The sequence below is a fragment of the Marmota flaviventris genome, chromosome 10 (assembly GCF_047511675.1).
Source record: "Marmota flaviventris isolate mMarFla1 chromosome 10, mMarFla1.hap1, whole genome shotgun sequence".
In the NCBI taxonomy this organism is placed as follows: domain Eukaryota; kingdom Metazoa; phylum Chordata; class Mammalia; order Rodentia; family Sciuridae; genus Marmota; species Marmota flaviventris.
In genome coordinates this window covers 786,984-808,271 of record NC_092507.1, presented here as the reverse complement: position 1 = coordinate 808,271, position 21,288 = coordinate 786,984, and the positions used below count along the sequence as shown (strand labels likewise).

Genomic DNA, 21,288 nt, shown 5'->3' with positions numbered 1-21,288 from the left:
TGCCCTCGGTCAGCTTCGGGCCTTGAGCCACCCGGCCTCCTCTCTCTCTGCCACCCAAGGAGCACAAGGAGGACGTGAACCAAAAGCCTGTGGGCGGCACCAAGATGGACAAGGACATCCTGGCTCGCACGATGGCCCAGCTGCGCCGCGGGGTGGTGCACAAGCAGGTGGCGTTGGGGCGGGAGTTCAAAGGCTGCCCCTTCAACAGCAAGCCCCAGCTGGTCCACTTCCAGGTGAGCCCGAGGCGGCACTGGGCAGGGGCTGGGTAGCCCACGGTCAGCCCCAGGGCCTTTTGCCTTGACCTCTGCGGACCGTGTGGACCGGAGGGCTGCCTCTGGTGCGAGGAGCCGAGAGTGCGGGAGGCTCGGGAGGCACCGTGGGCCACAGGGACCCTGGGCCTCTCGGGAAGGGGATGTGACTGGGCAGTTGCCACCAGGCCCCTGCCCTGGCAGATTCTGGCTTCACGTGAGAAGGCCCCCAGGAGTCCAGCCCCCTGGCCTGCTGGCCCATGTCAGCAGGTGAAGGAGCAGGTGAGGCCAAGGTGGCCGGCCTGAGCCTCCCTCCTGTCTCTTCCCCACGGCTTCTGTGGAGCCTCATCTGCCAAGGCTGGCGGGCAGCTGAGGGAGGCCCGGGAGCCCTCCCTGGCCCAGGCCACCCCTTGAGCCGCCCTGAGGATGGGCAGCAGCAGGGTCCCAGGCAACTCGAGGCTGCCGCCGAGGCCTGGGGTCAGCCACTGCTGACTCTCCAGGACTTCGAGGTTGGCAAAGTGTACAAGAAGAAGATCACGCTGGTGAACGCCACCTACACCACCAACTCCTGCTCGCTGGTGGGCGTGAGCGAGGACCTGCGGGACTTCATCCACGTCAGGTGAGTCCCCAGCCTCGTCCCTGGGCAGCGCGGAGGCCATCCGTCCTCCTGCATCCGGGTCTTGATGCCGGCACTCACCTGGCAGGCACCCGGCAGCCAGAGAGCCTTTCCACAGGGCGAGCACAGCCACCTCCCTCAGGGACCACCTCCCCACCTGCCTGTGCCTGTGACTTGAGGCTTGAGCCTTAAGTGCCGCTTCTGCACGCGTGTGCTGCTCCTCCACTCCTAACACCTGGCCTTGGTTCACCGCAGCTTGCCTCTCTTGTGCTTCCTTCCCAACCTCCCCCACGGTTTGGAGAGCAGGTTTGAAGGCCCAGAATGGCTTTAAGAGTTGCAGTACAGCTGGGCGTGGTGATGCTGGTGATCCCACTGACTGGGGAGGTTGAGGCAGGAGGATCGTAAATAAGTTAGAGGCCAGCCTCAGCAATTCATTTGGCCCTGTCTCAAAATAAAAAATAAAAAGGGCTGCAATGTGACTTGGTGGTAGTCCCCAGTACTACAAAAAAGGCTTATAGTATAGGAGTGCAGTGTGTGATGTGCCATTTCTGAAGAGGGCGTCTGGCATAGGAATCCCAATCTCCCTTCTCTACCAGGCTCCAGGGCCCTGGTCGGCCTGACAGCCCCCCCGGTGAGCAGTGCTGGCCGACCCAGGCTCTGGCCAGTTTTCCCACTGGGATATTCTGTTCTCTTCAGGGACTGAGTGGGAAGGGCTGTAAATGTTAGTCCCCCCTACTCTCTTCCCTGTATCTAGCCGTCTGCAGAGGGTGGCTGGGGGGCCCTGGCTTGGAGTCTTGGCGGCTCTGTCTCCAGTCAGGCTTTCTGTCTCTGCCTGCGGCCTGCTCCTGCTGGCCCACATGGTCTCCGGAGGGCATGTGCATGGCCCGGGGCCAGTGGAGGCCGCTAGGCTGCTCCCTCCTGAATGACCCGTCTGCTCGCGGAGGGCGTGGCTCCTGTCCACCCACCCGCTGCTCTGAAAGCCTGGCTTCCGGGTCCCGCTTCTAAGTCCACACTCCTGTGCCGCCAGCCACCCCACGTCCTGGTCCCGTGCTCTGCCTCCAGGGCCTGTGGTGTCCCCATCCCCGGGCCCCACCCATGACCAGCCGCAGGAGACAGGCCAGTTCTTCCGGAAGAGCTGGGCTTGGCGCCTGTCTTGGGGGCCTGCTCACTTCGACATCTTAACACGTTTAGTTTTCCATTTATTCTTACTTGTGTCCCCGCCGTGCTGGGGATGGAACCCAGGGCCCTCGGCGGGGGTGGGTGGAGTCCCTGCGTCTTTCAGTTCTGCCGCGTGGTGTCCCCACACCTCCTGGCTCCTTGTCCTGACCCCCTCACCCGGGGGCTCTGTGCTGGTGATTCTGTGTCTCCTGGTGACACGTGCTTCCTCCCCATCAGAGCAGCCTGCAGTCTCCTTCTGCCTGCCCAGGGGGACACGGCCAGCCAGGGACAGGCGCTGGCATGAAACTTCCAGTTTCTGCCGTTTCTAACCCACGTACATGTGTAGGAGAGGCCTGGTGTTGGGAACCCCTAGGGGACTCTCCTGCACCCAGGGCCCGGCCAGCAGAGACCGTCCCCTGCCTCAGTTGCGGCTGTGCCCACAGTCCCCCTCCTCATGTTGGCTTTAAATCTTGACCCCGCTGGTCCCGGGTCCTCAGGGAGTCAGGGCCCTGCTCACCCTCAGTGACCCGTTCCTGGAGAGTGGTCCAGGGGACTGGCCTCTCTGACTCGCTCACGGGACAGATGGCACTGTTACTTGAGCGTCTCCTGTCCACTGGGAACTGGGGCAGCCTGGCAGCAGCTTGGGTGAGGAGAGACCAGGAGGCCTGACCACCGTGTGCCCTGGACATGGTGTTTGCAGCTTTGACCCCCCTGGGCCCCTGTCAGCCGGGATGTCCTGTGAAGTGCTGGTCACGTTCAAGCCCATGGTGAGTCAAAGGGCCGCGCAGGGTGCTGTTTCCACTTTTATCCAAAAAAATTCTCCCACCACCCCGAGAGGCAGAAGGACGAGCCAGCCACATGGAGCCCCGCCCCCTGGCACGTCCCTGCAGGCTCTGCCATGGTGGCCCCTCCTGAGACACCTCTGGGCTCTTCCCCGGGGCCTTGCTGGGTGGGTGGCCGGCAGGCGCCACAGTGTGACACAGCCCGTGGGTCACGTCACAGTGGTTTACGTGGCTGGGCCGGTTCTGTTTTTCAGATAGATAAAGATCTGGAAGGAAGCATCTCATTCCTGGCTCAGACAGGCAGCTTCTCTGTCCCTCTGAAATGCTCGACGAGGAAATGCTCCGTAAGCCCCCCGTCGGCTGGTGTCTCCTGGGGTCCCTGGGGAGAGGAGCCCAGAGGGACGTGGGATCAGAGCTGCGCCACAGGGCGGGGTCCTGAGCAGCTCAGGCCAGCCTCGACAGCCCGTGTCCAGACCCCTCCGGCCACACGTGTCTCCTCTCAAGCAACCTCATGCCCCTGGACAAGGGAGTTATAGGTCTGACTTTCCCTAACACTGGACTCAGGTGCCCCAGGTTGTCATGAGCCATACTCAGGTCTGCAGCCTCTGGGCTAGGCGTGTCCCTGGGTTATGCGGTGCACTGCTTGTGCAAAGGTCTATGGTGGCCCTGTCTGTCCTGCCTGGGGCCAGGTGCAGGCTCACCTGTGAGGGGGAAGAAAGGCCAGGCTCCCGTGGTCCCTGGGGGCTTCAGGTGACAGGCAGGTGGCGACTTTGCGGTAGGCTCCGTTGGTCCCCTGGCTTCTGCAGGGCCTGTCCCTGGTGCTGGACATGCTGCCAGCCCAGAGCGGCTTACTGTGGGGTCCTTTGGCAGGTGTCCCTGGACAAGGAGCTCATCAGCTTTGGCAGCTATGTGGTGGGTGAGACCACATCCCGGACCATCACACTGACCAACACCGGGGGCCTCGGCACGAGCTTCAAGTTTTTTCCAGCTTCCGAGGTCTACGAGACGGATGAAGAGTCCCCGCCCCTCCTGAAGATAGTGAGTGGGCTGCCGATTCTGACCAGCAGTGCGGCCACCAGGGCAGGGCAGCGTCTCCACCCAAACACAGCCCCATGTGTGTGAAAGTGGCTGTGAGACGCGCCAGTCAGCCGGGATCTGGGAGGGGACAGCACAGCGCATCCCCTCAGGCGTGGGCTCAGGGCAGCAGCTAGGAGCACCAGGGCCACCCTCCCCGAGGCACCCCAGAGCCCAGGCTGGGGGCATGGCCCAGAAAGCATGGGGTGGGCCTCATCTCCCAGGAGGGCTGTGCAGGGGCCACCCAGGAGACAGCCCTGGCCACAGCAGGGCGCAGGGTCAGTGGAGGAGCAGGTGGCCTTGCTCACTCAGCTGTAAGTACTGGAACAGCCCTAAGGAAGCAGTGGCTCCGACCCCCAGGCCTGCCTGCCCTCTGGGGTCTCACCCAGGGGAGGACAGAACCAACAGGGCAGCTGCTGCCTGGGCTGGGTGGAGAGCAGGGGCTTCAAGGGCAGGAGATGGGGGCCTGGGGGCAGAGCTTCCCCTGGGCAGGCAGGGGACGGAGTGTCTGGGGCCCCTCTGGGCACCAGGGTTCTGGGCCAGTCAGTGAGGAGGAAGGAGGATGGGCTGCCCGGGCGGCGCGGAGCCCGCTCTGGAACAGTGGCCGGGCAGGGCAGGGCAGGGCTGGGCTCCCAGCTCAGAGATGGCACCCGAGATGGGGTGTCCCTGCAGGACACAGGAGGAGCTGTCCTGGCCAGATAAAGGAAGCGAGGGGTCAGAGCTGCCCCGGGGAAAGCCATTGCTGTGCCTGAGACCCAAACGTGCAGAACAGGAGCCACAGACCCGGCCACGTCTTCCCATGGCCCCACTGGGGGTGGCTGGATGGAGGGGAGAGGTGAAGTTCAGTTCCCTTCCAGAGCAGCCTGTTCACCTACGACGACAAGGGTTCCACCAGTGTGTCCGAGCAACAGCTGGAAGGCAATGGGACCTCCCCGCTGGACACCCAGAGCCGGAAAGAGTCGGACAAGATGGAGGGTGAGGGCACCTGCAGGTGGCTGGGCACCACCCACCCCACACTCGACCCTGCCTCGCCTCCCACGCTGCCCAGGACAGGCCGAGGGGAGGGACAGGAGGGCCACTCTGAACTCTCAGTGCAGCAGGGCAGCTCTGTGTGGACCACAGACCAAGGGCCCGAGAGCGTGAAGGTGTGGAGTAGTACCCAGGGCTTCCATTTTAAGCAGCTGTCCCCTAGTAAGTGACAGTCCCCAAGAAAGTGACAGTCCACAGGAAATTATTCATACGTTCAAATCCATTCTGGTTTGGGGGTGGGCTGAAATTCGCATCCATGTGGACCCTGAAGGACGTGAGGCGTCCAGGAGCTGGGCAGTGCGCTGAGGGCCAGGGAGTCCTGACCACGGGGCGGGTCCCTGTCTGTGGCTGGGGGCTGTGCGCTTCGTATCCACTGCAGAAGTGCACCCAGCACCTGGGGATGCCCTGCCGACTAGTGGGTGTCCCTGGTGCTGAGCTGGAGAGGGCAGCCGCCCCCGGGCCCGGCCCCGGTGCCCAGCAGCCGCTCCCCCTTCCCCGGCACTGCTGCTGTCTCCCTGCTTCTTTTTGGGGCTTTCTGTGTGCCCCGGGAAGCCAGCAGTGAGCGGGCTCCCTGGTTCCAGCCCTCCTGGGACGGCGCGGCCACCCGCGCCCCGTGCACACGTCCTGCGGCACCATGCGGGTGTTTCTTCACAGACATTGCTCTGGGTGCCCTGGGCAGCCCCGTGGGGTGGGCCACTGTGGCCAGGAGCACCCCACACTCCCCACGCACCTCTGTGACCCCAGGTCGAGGGTGTCCCCGCTGCTTTCAGTAGCTGTTTTCAAGGACTTTCTAAAAGTGCTGGTTCACGACCCCCCACCACGTGCGGCCGAGTTGTCCAGCGTGGCTGTCACTGGCCACATTGGGCCATTTACATCCACCCATCCTCCACAGTAGAGACCATTCCTCCTTCACACAAGCCACGTTTCCATTGCTCAGCGGTGACCAGAGGTAGTGTTGTGTTGGACAGCCCAAAAATCCTGCTGGACGGCACAGACCAGGCCCTAGAGTGTCCTGCTCTATGGCCCACATAGGAGGTCTGGCCAGGTCTGTTGTCCAGATCATCTGGACTCCTGGTGGCCTCCCAGGTCACTCGTCCCCCAGCCTGTTTCCCTGCATGAGAGCCAAGCTGCCCTCCTGCTTCCCTCTGGGGTCTTCTGGCTGCGTCCAGTCTGTCCCTAGGACCTGCTCTTGTAGCCCAGGTGCGACCTCTAAGACGTCTTTGCTTAAATTGAAATCTAAGATTTCCAAACTTATCGATCATACGTGTGTGTGCGCGTGCACGTGACCTCCTTGTCCCAGAGTCACGGAGACCAGGACACAGCTCTGAGGTCAGGCTGGGGTCCAGCTGTGGGGCAGGGCTGCGGGTGCACTTTTCCCTGTATGTGGCTGCTCTTCCTGAATGCGTGTTGAAAGGACTTGGCTTTGCCCGTGGGCCTCATGGGTACTGTGGGCACGGCCATTTCTGGTGCTGCCCTGCTCAGCTGACCAGCTGCCCCTCACTCAGCACGCCGCCCTGGCTGCTGTGGACTTAAGGCGCATGGTGAGCTGGGGAAACCTGTGTCCTGTTTCAGGAGAGTTGCTCGGGATAGTTTAGGTTCTTTGCATTTCCATATCAGTTTTAGAATCAGTTTCTTGATTTCTACAAAAGAAAAAAAAACGACCTAGAGACGGGCTCGGAGCTGAATCTGCCCATGGACTTGGGAGGCTCGTCTTGCAGGCAGCCTGTGGTCACAGTGTGGTGCTGCTCCTCATCCGCTCCCTAGTCCTCTGCCTTCCCTCGGGGCTTCAGAGGTCTTGGAGGGGAGGTCTCGTCCGTTTGGGGCCTATCAGATGTCTTTGACTTTTTCCAGGGCAGTTCTGACGTTTGGATTGTTTCTCCTCTCCTGTTGCCTTCCAGAACAAGAGGGCACCTCTGCGACGGGGGGCTTGGGAATGTTTCCCAGCGAGCAGCAGGCAGAAATCACGCTGGGGGAGGTGAGCCCACCCGCCCTGCTCACACCCCGGCTGCCAGAGGCTGGAAGGGGACCCGCCCCCCACCCGGCACCAGCCCCAGCTGCGTCCTCCTCACCCCACCCCTGGGCCCTCCCACCTGGTTGGAGGCAGGCTGGAACCCAACCTCCAGGAACCCTGGGTCTCAGCCAGGGCAGTGCCCTGCCCCCCATGAGGACTGGGCAGGACCAGAGCAGCGGGGCTGGTTTGCGGATGCAGAGGACACTGACCGCAGACCCTCCAGGATGGAGCGCACTGTGAAGGCAGGAGCCAGGGGGAGGAGGGGAGGGGCAGGCTGTCTTCTCCCGCAGCAGGGACCCCATGGCAGCAAGTCGCCAAGGGAAAGGCCAGGCTCCAGTGCCCGTGTGTCACCTGGTGGCCCCATAGACAGGGTGCTGCCCCCGCCCTCCTGTGCTGTGGCTGCAGTAAGGGTCAGGCCAGGAGGCCTGCTGACCTGGGGCACCTCCCTTTCATGCAGATAACAGAGGGGGAGATCGGCCCTTTTAGCTCCATCAGAGTGCCCATCATGTTCACCCCGGTCACCCCAGGGGAGGTCCAGACCAAGTTCAAGGTCATGTTCAAGAATCCCAAGTGCCCAACAGTGAGTACCCCTGCTGCCACGCGGCCCACACAGCCCCAGTGCTGGGAGGGCCCACGTCCACAGCCACGTGAGCCACCCTATTCCTTGGACCGTGAGCCGGCGGCACAGATGGCTGGCACCCAAGCTGATTCACACTGGCACACACATGTAGCTTGCACATGATGCATGTGCACCAGCACACACATACATGTACACGCATGCTCAAGCACACACATAGAACCCTTTTTCCATTCTTCTGTCTCTTTTTTTTTTTGTCCTGGGGGTTGAACCCAGGGGTGCTCTTCCACTGAGCTACTCTTCTTACCCAGACTCCCCAGATCTCAGGAGTCGGAGTCTGGGGACAAAGTGACAGATGAGGAAACGGTTGCCTCCACTCCTCCAGTGCCCCTGCAAGAATTCCGAGCTCTTCTATAGCTACAAGTCTGTATCAGGGATAAAATTTTCACACCTAATGGGTAAAATTTTTACGTTTTTCTGTATAGTGCATTATTGTGTAATGAAAAATTGGGTTTTTGCTTTTTTGCAATGCTGGGGACCAAACCCAGGGCCTGTGCACACTTGGCAAGTGCCCGATCACGGAGCCACATCCCAGTTCTTTTTCAAATTTTAAGAGGTTCTCAGGTGCCCAGGCAGAACTTGTACTTGCAATCCTTCTGCCTCAGCCTCCCAGGTAGGTGGGATTGGAAAAAGGTGGTGCCCCTGTGACGGGCTCTATTCTATTGTTTTAAGTTTGAAATTTTTGTTAATAAAAATAATTTTAAAGTACAGTGACACGAGGGGCTGGGGTTGTGGCTCAGTGGTAGAGCACTTGCCTAGCACGTGCGAGGTCCTGGGTTCGATCCTCAGCGTCACATAGAAACAAACAGACAAATAAAGGTATTGTGTCTAACTACAAATAAATAAATAAATATTTTTTTAAAGTATAGTGACATGAAAAAAATGCCTCAGAACTCTGAAATGTGGCTTGGTGTCATTATTGACCTTCCAACATTTATAATTTGAGTTACAAGAAGCCGACCCACTGAATTTTCCTGCTGAACTCTCTCAGCACTGGCTGCTCTGCAGGGGAGGACTCCCACTGAGTCACATGTCCAAATTCAGCTGTATTTCAGAGCCACAGGCGTGGCCCTGGATGTGCCAGTCTGGGTGCCCAAGCCCAACGTGGACTTGAAGATCTGCATGTACGACCGGCTCTACCAGGACTCCGTCCCCATTTACACGCGGTGAGCCCCCTGGTGGCCAGCAGGAGCGCCGCACCTGTGGACCAGCAATAGCCCTTGCCAAGGGTCCCCTAGGACGACCAAGGCAGGAGATCCTGAACATGGGGGAGGTCCCAGGGTCATGGGGGTTGCCACCACGGGAGGCAGGAGGGCCAGACAGACCTGAAGATGGAAAAGGAGGCCCTGGAAAGCGGGAAGGACCCCTGGAGCTACAGAAGCACTGGCCTGCCCACACCTCTGTGAACTTCTGAACCCCAAGGTGCTGACAGAATGGGTCTGTGTGATGTTAGGCCCCTGAGTTGCAGAAAGTTGTTTCAGCCACTGCAGGCACCAGGCAAGGGTCTCAGTGCCCTCGGGGACACAGAATGTAGTGGTGACGGGGCCACAGGAGAGGATCTGGGAGGGATGCGTGATGGTCAGCAGCACTTGGCCACCAGCCAGATGGGTCAGGAGGACACAGTCTCTGAGCACCAGGCGTCCTCCCTTCATGAAGGCCAGGTTCCCGGTGGCAGGTCACCTGGGGCCTGGCCAGCTGCGGGCTCCCCACGGGGCGCTGCTCCCCGGACCACTGTGGCTTGACTTCTCCACCTCCATCTCTGGGGCACTGCGGGCTCGGTTGTCAGGGTCAGGGCTGGGTGGGGTCTGGGGGACACCAGTCCCAGACCCTGTACAGCCACAGGACAGACAGGAGCATGCAGAGAATTCTGAAGAGGAACCTGAAGGCTCTAGAAGGTTCTGGAACCATTGCCTACAAAACCCCAGGCAGACTACCTCCCTGGTCCTCCCTCTTTGGGCCTCCTTTCCCTCCTTTGACTGAATGGTGCTTCCTTTCACAGGGACAAAGAAGGACACCATAGGGGCAGGCAGGGGCTGCTGGCCACCACAGGGAGGCGGGCCACCACAGCTACCTCTGGCAGACCCCAAGGGCAAGCAGGGTTAGGAGAGCTGGGAGCATCTGGCTTCCGCTGGCCGGTCCTGACTGGGGGCCCGGCCACCCAGAACCTCCAGAGTGCCCAGACAGAGCCCTGGGCAGGGGGAGGCAGCGCCCCAGCCCCCTCCCGTTCCATGTGTCCCTGGCAGGAGGTTCCCCCAAAAGCACTCCAGCCTGTCAAATCTGGGGCACATTTCGGTTATTTTTATTTTTAAGAATTTCCCGTCAGGTTTCATCTCAGAGATAAGTGACTCGTAAGAAGCAGCTGCAAAAGGTGCACGGGGCGCTCCTGTGAGCGCCTCGCACTCAGGCCTGTCCAGTCAGGCCTGGACCCCTGACGGGCGCCCTGTGACCTGCTTAGATCCAAGGTGGCCCTGCGCCTGAAGTTCGAGGTGTGCAGGGAGCTGCGAGGCCACATGGAGCTCCTGCCCGAGATGGGCTACATCCAGGCCCAGTCGTCCTACTCAGTGCAGCTCAAGTTCCTGCCCCGGTGGGTCGCCTCAGCCCAGTGCCCGGGGTCAGGGTCTGGGCTCAGGCTGTCGGCAGGACACGTGGGCCAGCGGCTGGGCGGGAGCAGGGTGCTGGGCCGTCTGTGGAAGCCAGAGCTGTGGGACTTGCCCGGGGGCGAGGCATCATGGCAAAGGGCGTTTTTTTCTTTCTTTCTTGTATTTTTCCCGAATATTTCTATAATGATACGAATTTCCTTTTGTAATCAGAGAGCAAACCATTTTATTGTTTCATTTATGGAACCCAGGGAGACTTTACCACTGAGCTACAGCTCAAGTCCTGTTTGGAGGCTGGGTCTTGCTAAGCTGCCAAGGCTGGCCTCCAACCGAGGCTCGGGAGGGCAGGGGTGTGCCACACGCCTGGCAAGAGCAGACCCTGTTCTACACTGACTTTGCAAGGCGCTGTGTGGGACTTGTCTAGTGGCAGTCCCCGTCCACCTTGAACACAGCTGCTGAACCTGCTTGTTTATTTAAGCACAGCTGTGTGTGTGCGCGGCCTCCTGGAGAAGCTTGCGCACCTGGGTCCCCTGTTGTGTGGCTTTGGAGGGTGTCACAGCGCCACGTTGGGCCAGCCTCCCCGCTGTCTCCTGACAAGGAGGAGAGGTGAGTCGGTGTGCCCTCTCCTGCAGGCACTCCCTCCCCGAAGATGCTGGCAAGTACTTTGACAAGGAGAGCAGAGTCCTGGAGGCTCCGATGACCATCTGGGTGGCCGACCAGGTCTGCACAGGGCTCTTCCTGGGAGGGACGCTTGCCCCCGGGGAATGGAGCAGTGCGCAGGGGGCCAGGCCCTGTGCCCAGTGAGGCCTCCGAGGCAGCGCCCATCCTCGCCTTCTGTGGCCTGCCGGGCAGCTCTGCCTCCTGCCACCCGGCACCTGCACAGCAGGGGAGGGGGACGGTGCTCGGGGACACTTACCCACCCTTTGTACCACAGATGAAGCCAGTGGGCTTCACCGTGCAGGCCATCGTCACCACCTCTGACCTGGAGCTCAGCCCCTCGGAGCTGGACTTTGGCCACTGCACCATCTACGAGGCCATCAGGGCCGAGATCGTTCTCTACAACCACTCGCTCCTGCCCCAGGAGTTTGGGTTCGTCGGACTCCCCAAGGTGCCCGCTGAGCTCAGCCCCAGACATGGCGCCCAGGCACCAGCCACCTCCTGCCTGCACACCCTGCCGCCCTGCCCAGCCGTCCCTCTCCCAGGCCCTGCCGCCCTGCCTGGTCCTCATCTCCCCAGCTCTCTCCCTCTCCTGGCGGGGGGCACCCATGGGGCTCCGGACCCTCACCCATCCCTGCCTTCCAGAACTTTCCCTTCCCGGGCTGCCCCCACATCCACTCTCACACACATTTGCTCACATCTGTGCGCGTGCGCACACACACACACACACACACAGAGGATCTCAGGCACACTCACCTGCGACCCCCGTCTCACAGCCGTGTGCCCTCACACCTACCCTGCACGTGGGTCCACGCCCCCACACTGCCGACCTGCACCGTCTTCACTGTGGAGTCGGTGTCTTCCATTTCCCAGTTTGTGGACATCCAGCCCAATGACGGCTTTGGGACAGTCCTGCCCCTGGAGGCTCTGCAGCTGGATGTGGTCTTCCAGCCCACCAAGGCCAGGGAGTACAGCTTCGAGCTGGTCTGCAAGTCGGAGGTGAACAGGTGAGCCTGCCGCCCGGCCCCCACAGGGGGGCAGCCGAGAGCTGGCAGCCCATGTGCGATTCTCACACGCTTGACACACTCATATTTTTCAATTAGTTGAATACTAATAATAATGTAACTATCTCCACCCAGAGAGATATTTTTTAAATATTTAGAGCCTGTGTCACAGATTATAAAAATATGTATTGAAATATTTTCAGCAACACATTTTCATTATAGAACAAGATGACAAGATAATCAGTACCACCCTTTAAAGCATAAAAAATAACGCATTCGGGGCTGGCATGCCGTTCCCTTCCGAACACTTGCCTGGCATGCACTGGGCCCCAGGTTCAAAGCCCAGCGCCCCCCACACACACCACGGGATAAAAGCTACGGGGGAAGCCAGGCGTGGACGCGGCACCTGTAATCCCAGGGCCTCAGAAGACTGAGGCAAGAGGATTGCAAGTTCAAGGCCATTCTCACAACTTAGCAGGTCCCCATCTCAAAAGTAAACAGGCTGGGGATGGAGCTCAGCGGTAAGGCACCCCCAGGTTCACAATAAATAAGTAGATAAATGCTGATGGGGAAAGTGCTGTGGCCACAGAAGTGCAAAGAAAACACGGATGTGAACTTTCCCAGTGGTCAAAATAGGGGCATCTCACGGGGCATGGTGGTCTACCTCTGTAACCCCAGAGACTCGGGAGGCTGAGGCAGGAAGATTCCAAGTTTGAGGCCAGCCTCAGAAACTTCGGGACAGCCTCAGAAACTTAGCAATATCATTGTATCAGAATAAAAAATAAAATTAAAAGGGCTAGGAGGTGTGGCTCTGTGACAGAGCACCCCTGGGTTCAATCTCTAGTGCACTCCCCAAAAATGTGAATTTCTGTTCTTGTTCTTTAACGGAAGGTGGCAGGAATCATCTCACTATGGTATGCAGGACTCCCTGCGTCGATTTAGAGATAAGTTTTAATTTTAAATGTCAATAAATATTTAAAATAATAAACCACAAATCCATCGCCTCCTTTACAATCACCTAAGCTTGTTTTAGCCATCTACCAAAATCGGGCACAGGGAGGCAGGGTATTTCCCACATATCCACAGGGTAGCAAGCCACTGTGACAACTCAGGAGCAGGTCCGGGCCCGTGGGGCACTGCACAGTGCCCATCCTGGCCACCCTCCTGGCACGTGGACGCCCTTGTGTGGCTAGGCCCTGCTCACACCGGTGACTTGCAGGTGCTTCAAGCTGTCCTGCCGAGCTGTGGGTGTCCACCCGCCTCTGGAGCTGTCCCACTACCAGATCAAGTTCGCAGCCACCTCCTTGTACGACACCTCCGTGGCCAGGCTGTATGTCATCAACTCCCACACGGGTGCGAGCTCCCTGCCCCGCTCGGGGCCCCGGGTCAGCTCAGAGGAGGCTTCCCCCGTGGGAGCCACGTCTTTTGAGTTTCTGTTGCCCTCGGACTTGCCCATCACCATCTCACCCTTGGTGGGGACCGTGTTGCCAGGAAAGGTGAGCAGGGGCTAGTCCAGTGGGCTGGAGGTGAAGGCTCGGGCCACCTGCCATTGCCCTGCGGGGTGGGGTGCCTGGTCAGACCCACCCTGGCACACAGGGACTTAGCCCCGGCAGGGCTGGGAAGCCTCCACAGCCACCGAGTGGGGGTTGGCCGTGTGCCCTCCGCCACCTGCCTCCGCCCACCTGACCGGCAGGCAGGGAGCATCGCCGGCAGCTGCCCCAGCAGGCACATGTCTGGGGGCTGAAGAAGGGTGGGCAGGCCTCAAACCAGCTGAACGAGACCTCACAGTGGATGGGCATGGGGAGGCTCAGTAGGGCCTGTCCTAGGAGCCCAGGGTGCTCTGCCTGGACCCAGCAGGGCTTCTCTCAGTGGACACAGGCCTGTAACATGCTGCTCACTAAACAGAAAATGCTACTTAGATAAGGGTTCCCGTGTCCGAGTGGGTGCTGCAGGTGGTGGCTGTCTCTCCCTCCCCTCTCCCGCCCTCCTCCTGTCTCCCTCTGTCCGATCCTGTGCCCCCACGCCTTGGCTGTGCTGAGCAGGTGGGGTGGGGTGGTGAGTGAGCCCTCCTGGACTCTGTCCTGGAGAAGACTTCTTCTGGGACTCGCTGCAGACGGGCTAACAGAGCCCCAGAGTGGAAAGGCTGGTGCACACAGGACTCGAGTTGGGGACAAGAACTCACCCTGACACTCAGGGGCTGGAAAGGAAGTTTCACTCTCACTTGAGCCTCAAGGACAGGGGTGAGGTCCTGGCCCACTCAGGACCCTGCTCTCAGTGCCCACCCACACGGTGGAAGGCTGGATATCCTGTGCTGCAGCCCACCCCCCTTTCTTTGGGGCAGTGGTCAGGGGGGCCTTCCTGGAAGGGGCACATCTAGGCTGAAATCTCAAGGTGGGGAGCTGTTAGGAGTACCCAGGGCCAAGGGAGGGAGCAGGGAGCTGAGGAGGGCAGTGCACCAGCAAGGGCCACCGGTGCCCTCTGGGCTCCTTGAGCAGGGTGGCAGTCCCAGTGTCTCCCTGCAGAGATGCCTGGTCCAGGTGGCCTTCCGGCCTGTGCTGTCCCATGAGGTGATCCACGAGGAAGCCCTCCAGATCCTGAACAAAGAAATCCAGAACAAACTGGTGCGTGGAGCATCAAGGGAGGGGCAAGGTGGGCATCGGGGGAAGGGGGCAGGTACAGGAGTGCAGGCAGACTCCGGCACTGTCTCAAGAGGGTAGAAGGTCTTCTTGCAAGACCCCTTCCTCCTCCTGAAATCAGCACTGGGCAGCGGGAGTTGGGCTACCCCAGAGGGTGGCCAGGACTGTGACGTGGGCAGGACTGGGGTAAATGCAAGGACAGCCTCCCTCCACCACCAGGGGAAGGCACGGAAGCTGCCTCAGGGAGAGGCGCCCCACAGACGGCTCGTGCACACGGCACTGACGCTGGAGAGCTGTGTGGTCGCTCCTCGACTGGCCATGTGTTTTCTGTGGTGCACACATCAGTGCCAGGAGCATAGGCTTTCTGCAGGTAGAGAGGCTCAGAGAGGCTCAGAGAGGCTCCAGGGACCTGGAACCCCGGTCCACAGACTCCCTGTCCCTCTTTGCCTCAATTTCCCCATTGCAGACGTGAGTCAGTGGGCAGTCAGGGGTCTCTGCACTGGGGCTCATGGCCCTGCGCTCTCACCTGTCTTCACTGCTTGACCCCCAAACCCTGCCCTTGGCCTCTCCTGGAGGCAGTTCTTGGGTCCTGTTTGCTCCAAAGCTGAACTGGTGGGGCCTGCCCCTCAGCAGTCAGCTGGGCCTGCGAGACTGGGCCCCGGAGCAGCCTCAGGGGCAGTGTGGGGTCTGCAGACACAGGGCAGAGCACCTGAACAGCCCCACAGCCAGCCGCCCCCCCCCCCGCCCACAGTTCCGAAAGGATACATTCAGCCAAAAGAAGGAGCTGTGGAGACAGTCCCTCTCTGTGCTCCGACTGCGGACCCGGGAACGGATGCTGCAGGCTGTCACCTCCCACGCCCCCCAGCAGGAGAAGCAGGAGCTCAGGGTCAGGTGGGCTGGGAGAGGTCGCCCCCGGCCCCAGTGGGCTTCCCCACAGGCCGCTGCCGCACAGCTGCCTGAGACTCGTGCTGGAGGTCTAGGCCTGCAGGCTCCCAGCACCCATGCAGGTGCTCGCTCCTGGGCACCGGCTGCCGTTCTTGGGCCTGGTCACCCTCTGAACAGATGCCCTTCCTAGGCTGACTCCAGGGGCTGGAGCAGGGAGGAGCTCACCGGCCAGAGGAGGGGGGAAGACCCGCGCATCGGAGCACACAGGGCAGCCACCACCCGGGACCCTTACCCCTGTGGTCCCCCCTGGAGAGGCCACTTGAGCCCAGGGTCCCAGGAAGCAGGTCCTTGGGCATCCCGTTTGTGGAGCCCAGCAGGGACCTGTGGCCCAGGTGGGCAGTGAGCAGGGGCCACAGCACACTTTGTCCCTCTCGTTCCAGTTCCCATGAGTACCAGATTGCTCAGTCTGCCCTGGTCCGAACTTTCCAGGCGAAGTTTGACAAGTTTGTGGTCCCATGTGTCATGGCCAGTGGTGACGTCAAGGACAGGAAGGGATCCGAACCCCTAAGTTTCAGGTGTGGGACACTGAGCCAGGAAGGGGCACGGTTAGCTGCAAAATTGCTGCCCCTCCTCAACTACTGAGCAGATCTGGAGCCCAGGTGGGCATGGCTGCCCTGCTGTGCCTCCAGTGTGCCCTTGCCTACCCCAGCCCCCACAACACCCTGTACCTGGAGCTGTGGTGTCCAGCCGTGGCTCCGTCTATCGTGGTGACATCTAACAAAGGCAAGACCACCTTCGACTTTGGCGATATTGCTGTAGGTGAGTCCTGACTGACCCTGACATTAGCACCCCTCCTTCCCCTACCCCAGGGACCCAGCCCTACCAAGCCACCACCAGCCATGCTCCACCCGAGGGACAGACGCTCCTTGGGCCAGGACTGACAGGACTCTCCCTGCCGTTTCAGGACACCGTGGTATAAAGAAGATCTCCCTCCAGAACATCTGCCCCGAGGACCTTGCCGTATCCTGGTCCACACCTGGCGCAGGCAGCGCTGGGGCGGGAGCAGGTCTGGGTGGGGCTGGGCAGGGCCCGGAGCCGCCAGGTCTCCCTCCTTGACGTGGGCCTCAGGTGGAGTTCTCGGTGCTGAACCCCAGTGGCCCTTTTGCTCTGCTGAACCCCTTCAGCAAGCTGTGCTCAGGCGAGACCCAGGTGCTGATGCTGTCCTTCTCACCCCGCGAAAGCATCCTGGTGAGCGCCAGCCCCCAGACCCTCAGAGCCAGGGTCCTGGGAAGCAGGTGTGGCCTTGGGAGTCCCCCGCTGCAGCCCTGGGCTCTGGGCACTGCGGACACCACTGCGCCCTCAGGCCCGGACTGATGGAGCAGTCTGAGCAGCATACCCTCCTAATGCCCTTGCTGGCACGTCAGGGGCGGCGAGGGTCTCAGGGCTGTTTTGCAGGGGCAGGCCACCAGGCAGCGGCTCACAGACAGAACTCGGGCTCAGCACGTGCCTGGCAGACAGGTGGCTGTTCCTTGCTAAGGGACGTGGTCTCCTCAGGCTCAAGAGACACTGGACATCATCAGCAAGAAAGGCACCCTCACGCTCACCCTCACGGGCCTGGGCGTGGCGTCCATGGTCTCATGCTCCATTGAAGGCCATGTGCTCAGCATGGGCTATGTGCTTGCCAGAGAGTCCATCTCCTCGAGTTTCAAGGTGAACAGTCCTGCCAGGGGTCAGCCCTGCTTTTAGAAGTCCCAGCTGGTTGGGGAGCCAGTGGAGGCACAGGCTGTCCCCAGCAGCTGTCTCTCTGCTGCTGCCCTCTCGAGTAGGGGACGTGGGGCCCTGGCTTCTGCAAAAGCTGAGGTGGTCCCTTCCTGCGCCCTCTGCCTCGGGGCCTCTGCTTGGAGCGCTCTGCCACCACTCTCCTGCTTTGTACTGAACACTGGGTCCTTTTGAGCTCGATTCCGGAACCCCTGAGGGGCAGGAAGTATATCAGACCTCCAGGAAGAGGCCACCCTATCCTGTGGGCTCCCTGTGCATGAGGGAGGTCCCGACTCCTGCTGCCCCTCTGAGGTCTGCCCCAGTCTTGGGCTCAATCAAGCAGCTTGAGAGGACCTCTGCCTCCCAGACTGCTCAGGTGGGATCCCGGGAGCAGAGCCAGGGTGGAAGTCCTGTTCAGAAGGAGCTCTCAGGGGCAGTGAGGGCGGGGAAGAGACAGGGGAGGGTGTGCGTCCAGTTAAAGAGGAGCTCTGCCTTCAGGACTGAGGGCAGCGCAGAGCTGGTCACATGGCTGGACAGGAAAGTCGGCCACCGACTTGGGAAAGAGCTAAGGCGGGATGGAGGAGGTACCCACAGCCCGAAGCACTGGTTGGAGACACAGCCAGGTGGAACTGGGAGGTGTAGCCACCTGGTCCCCAGTGGAGTGCAGCTGCAGGTGACCAGATTACAGGCACTGACTACAGGAAGAGGACAGGCCAGGTGTGGGCCAGTTAGTGACACCAGGCCCTCCTGGCAGCTGCAGAATGACTCCTCGCTCCCCATCAACTTCTCCATGCGGCTGGAGAGCCTCTCCAGCACCAGGGCCCTGGCCCGACAGCAGCTGCCTCAGTTCCTGGCCTCTCCCACCCAGAGGACGGACTTGGTTGGTGAGCCGCTGGGGCCGTGAGGAACTGTGCCGGGTCGGCTGGGCCTGAAGGGGAGGAGAGCGGGACAGGGGGGAGCATCGAGCATTAGGCGTGCGGGAGCTGTGGGCAGGACGGGTGGCTGGGCTGGGGGACTCAGTAAGTGGGGAGGGACTGGTGTGCAGAGGCGCCAGGGCCAGATGGGGAGTCAGGTGGGGCGGTGCTGAGGCTGCAGGTGGGGTTCAAGCAGCAGGACTGGGGACATCCAGTGCCCGACCCGCAGGCCCACAGAACCACAATGGCCAGAGCGTATTCAGTGTGGTCCCAGTGGAAGGTGTCATGGAGCCGGGGAAGGCGCAGGACTTCACTGTGACCTTCAGCCCGGACCACGAGAGCCTCTACTTCTCTGACCGGCTCCAAGTGGTGCTCTTCGGAAAGGTGCTCCAGGGGACAGCTCCCCCTCCTCCAGGCACCTGCCCCTCCCTAACCCTCCCCTGTGCCTCCCACTTCCCAGGCCAAGGGCGTCACATTGGGGGTCATCAGGTAGACAGTCTAGCACCACTGGTCCTATGGGGCTCCAGTCTGAGCCAGCTTTAGCCCCTGCCTTGGAGCTAGAGGGACAGACAACTATGCTTCTTGTCCCCAGAAAATCTCCCACCAGATCCTCCTGCAGGGTGCTGCCCGGGAGCACATGATGTTTGTGGAGGGCGGAGACCCACTGGATGTGCCCGTGGAGTCTCTCACTGTGACGTCTGCCCTCGACCCAGAGCACAGAGAGGGTGAGCCTGGCATGGGGAGGGGAGAGGAGGTCATAACCACCTCAGGGAGTAGCAGGCAAGTGGGCACACCCAGGCCCAGCAGAGGATGGCAGGATTCCCTGCTCATCACCTGCAGAGCCAGGCAGGACTGGCACTGCCAACCAGCCTGCCCTCCAGCCCTCTGCCTGACCCTCGGCAACTGCCCTCACTGCCCTGGGACCCACCAGAGTGGTCCCAGCTAGTCCCTCCCTCTCCAGACGTGGAGGAGCTGAAACCCATCCTGCTGACCCTGGACTATGTCCAGTTTGACACAGACACACCAGCCCCACCCGCCACCCGGGAGCTGCAGGTGGGCTGCATCAGGACCACCCAACCATCTCCGAAGAAGGTGATGGCACCCCTGGCCTTCCCTGCCCTGGGCAGCCCTGGCCTCTTCTAGCCTTGACCCTCCAGCCATGCCGACGCCCTGCAGGTGGTGGAGTTCAGCCTGGACAGTGTCCCGTGGCTGCAGCACAAGGGCTTCTCCATAGAGCCTTCCAAGGGCATCGTGGAGCGCGGACAGACCAAGACCATCAGCATCTCCTGGGTGCCCCCTACGGACTTTGATGTAGGTGCCGGAGGGAGCGCCAGGCTGGGAGGGTGCCAGCCCTGCCCCACCAGTGTGGGGGCAAGACAGGCAGAACGGCAGGAAAGAGGGGCCTCTGCCCAGGGTGCCCACCGGCTGAGAGTCCCCTCCTCCCTATTCCCTCCTGTTCTAGCCGGACCATCCTCTCATGGTATCAGCCCTGTTGCAGCTCAAAGGGGACGTGAAGGAGACCTACAAGGTCATCTTTGTAGCCAATGTGGTGACTGGCCCCTGAGACCAAGGAGCAGCTCCATGAGCCCCTCGCATTCTCCCACCCACCCCTAAAGCCCTCAGAGGCTGTCGGCCTGGCCAAACACCCCAGGGGCCGGGACCTGGGCATCCCCTGCTGGGCAGGTTCAAATAGTCAGCCTCCTGAATGGCCCCGCGACCAGGGTTCGCCAATCCATGGCCACTTCCTGCTGCACTGGACTCAACAAGCCCAAGGCCCAAGAGCACCCCTCTCCCTGAGCCCTCAGAACCAGGGATAAGTCTTGGTCAGCTCACACTGCTCCTGGCCAGAGACCCACACTCACCAGAACCTGCCCAGACTTCGGAGGCCCCTAGGAAAGCCACCCCCACAGGCCTGTCAATAAACTCCAGGAGCCAACCATGCCACTGCAGTATGGATGACCAGCCCAGCGGACAGGATAGAGCTCTGGGAAGTAGCCCCTACCTACACACCTGCGTGCGTGCACATTTATGAAGCAGCATCCTGCTGGGCGGGGACCTCCTGGATGGTGGGAATCTGCCCAAACACAGGGCGATGCCCAAACTTGGATCACAGGGACAACAGCAGGCAGCACAGGGCGCTGGGGGCACAGGATTGGAGTTGGGATTGACCCGGGCTCCGAGTGGTACAGGGGGAAGAGAGAAGGGGAGAAGGGACTCCAAAATCCAGGGCAGGCCCCTTAGTCCTCCTGGGACCTCCAAAGTCCCAGGACCCTGGCCTCAAACAAGGATTTAGCAAATATGTCAAGGGCCCAGCTCACCTGTACTCCTCACTCAGGCCCATCCAGGGGCCAGAATGAGGCCCAGCTTGTGAGTTTGGGCCTCAGCTTGTCTGAGAACCCTGGATTCTGCTTTCTGGGTTCTGATCCACGCTCCAAGGGAGAAAATCACTTCCAGCCCTGAGATGCTCCTACACACCCACCTACCACCTCCTAGCTCTTTTCCTCAAGAGAGTGACTTGCTGGGCACAAAGCCAGCCTGGCCCCCTGCCATCCCAACCCAGGGCCAGCCGTCGGAGCAAATGGAGGGGTAGTGTCTCTGGTGCCTGCTCAGTGCCCTTGGCATTAGAAGCCGGTTGTTGCCTCTGAGTGACATGGACGCTGTAGCATTTTGCAGGATTTCTGTCCAGAAGACCAAAGAGTGACAGACCCAGGCCCCTTGCTGCCCCCACTAGGGCTGACCAGCATTGACTGGCCCCCCTCCCGGCCCCCAGACCCTAGATGTGCTTCTTGGCCAGATGGGAGGGGGTGGCAGGGTCCACCGGCCATGTCAGGCCTCAGAAGGAGGTACTCCACGGAAGATTCTCCCTCCTGTGAGACAGCAGAGCATACCTGGCTCAGGACTCCAGGCTCTGGCCCAGACTCAGGCTGTGCTTGGGTGTCCACTCCTCCTTCCACTCCTCCTGCCACTCCGGTGCTGGCCCTGCAAGATCAAGCACAGTCAAGGCAGGAGGAAGGAGGGTCAGCAGCCAAGCTCAGCCAGTTGCAGGACAGGCCAGCGCAGCACCAAGGAGACCTACCGGCACAGGGCCTAGGAGGCCCGCTTCAAGCCTGGGTGACCCTGGGCCTGGGAGACACCCGGCGGGTCTGCAAGGAGCCCCGGCTTTCCAAGGGCGGGACCGGGGCAGGGGCGGGGCGTCGGGGGCGGGGCTCGCACGGAGCGGAGCAATCCCCGGGAGCGGGCGGGCCGTGGTGGGCGGGGCCTCGTAAAACCCTGAGCCAGCCA

The 21,288-nt window shown here is 61.1% G+C and overlaps 1 protein-coding gene across 1 annotated transcript in view; it reads left to right on the top strand.

The window, feature by feature from the left end:
* Window positions 1–19,929, top strand: part of Cfap74 (cilia and flagella associated protein 74) — a 33,270-nt gene extending 13,341 nt beyond the window's left edge. Inside the window, exons 12-38 of the mRNA XM_071618536.1 lie at window positions 60–233; window positions 749–867; window positions 2,723–2,793; window positions 3,063–3,148; window positions 3,675–3,842; window positions 4,736–4,859; window positions 6,806–6,882; window positions 7,376–7,498; window positions 8,600–8,721; window positions 10,011–10,139; window positions 10,785–10,872; window positions 11,087–11,260; window positions 11,683–11,816; window positions 13,033–13,309; window positions 14,336–14,434; window positions 15,201–15,340; window positions 15,775–15,909; window positions 16,044–16,153; window positions 16,299–16,354; window positions 16,463–16,582; window positions 16,889–17,044; window positions 17,847–17,976; window positions 18,236–18,390; window positions 18,599–18,731; window positions 18,968–19,098; window positions 19,183–19,317; window positions 19,469–19,929. Coding sequence (XP_071474637.1) covers window positions 60–233; window positions 749–867; window positions 2,723–2,793; window positions 3,063–3,148; window positions 3,675–3,842; window positions 4,736–4,859; window positions 6,806–6,882; window positions 7,376–7,498; window positions 8,600–8,721; window positions 10,011–10,139; window positions 10,785–10,872; window positions 11,087–11,260; window positions 11,683–11,816; window positions 13,033–13,309; window positions 14,336–14,434; window positions 15,201–15,340; window positions 15,775–15,909; window positions 16,044–16,153; window positions 16,299–16,354; window positions 16,463–16,582; window positions 16,889–17,044; window positions 17,847–17,976; window positions 18,236–18,390; window positions 18,599–18,731; window positions 18,968–19,098; window positions 19,183–19,317; window positions 19,469–19,570 — 3,468 coding nt within the window. The 3' untranslated portion in view covers window positions 19,571–19,929. The remainder of the gene's footprint in view (window positions 1–59; window positions 234–748; window positions 868–2,722; window positions 2,794–3,062; window positions 3,149–3,674; window positions 3,843–4,735; window positions 4,860–6,805; window positions 6,883–7,375; window positions 7,499–8,599; window positions 8,722–10,010; window positions 10,140–10,784; window positions 10,873–11,086; window positions 11,261–11,682; window positions 11,817–13,032; window positions 13,310–14,335; window positions 14,435–15,200; window positions 15,341–15,774; window positions 15,910–16,043; window positions 16,154–16,298; window positions 16,355–16,462; window positions 16,583–16,888; window positions 17,045–17,846; window positions 17,977–18,235; window positions 18,391–18,598; window positions 18,732–18,967; window positions 19,099–19,182; window positions 19,318–19,468) is intronic.
* Window positions 19,930–21,288: the final 1,359 nt, after the last annotated feature.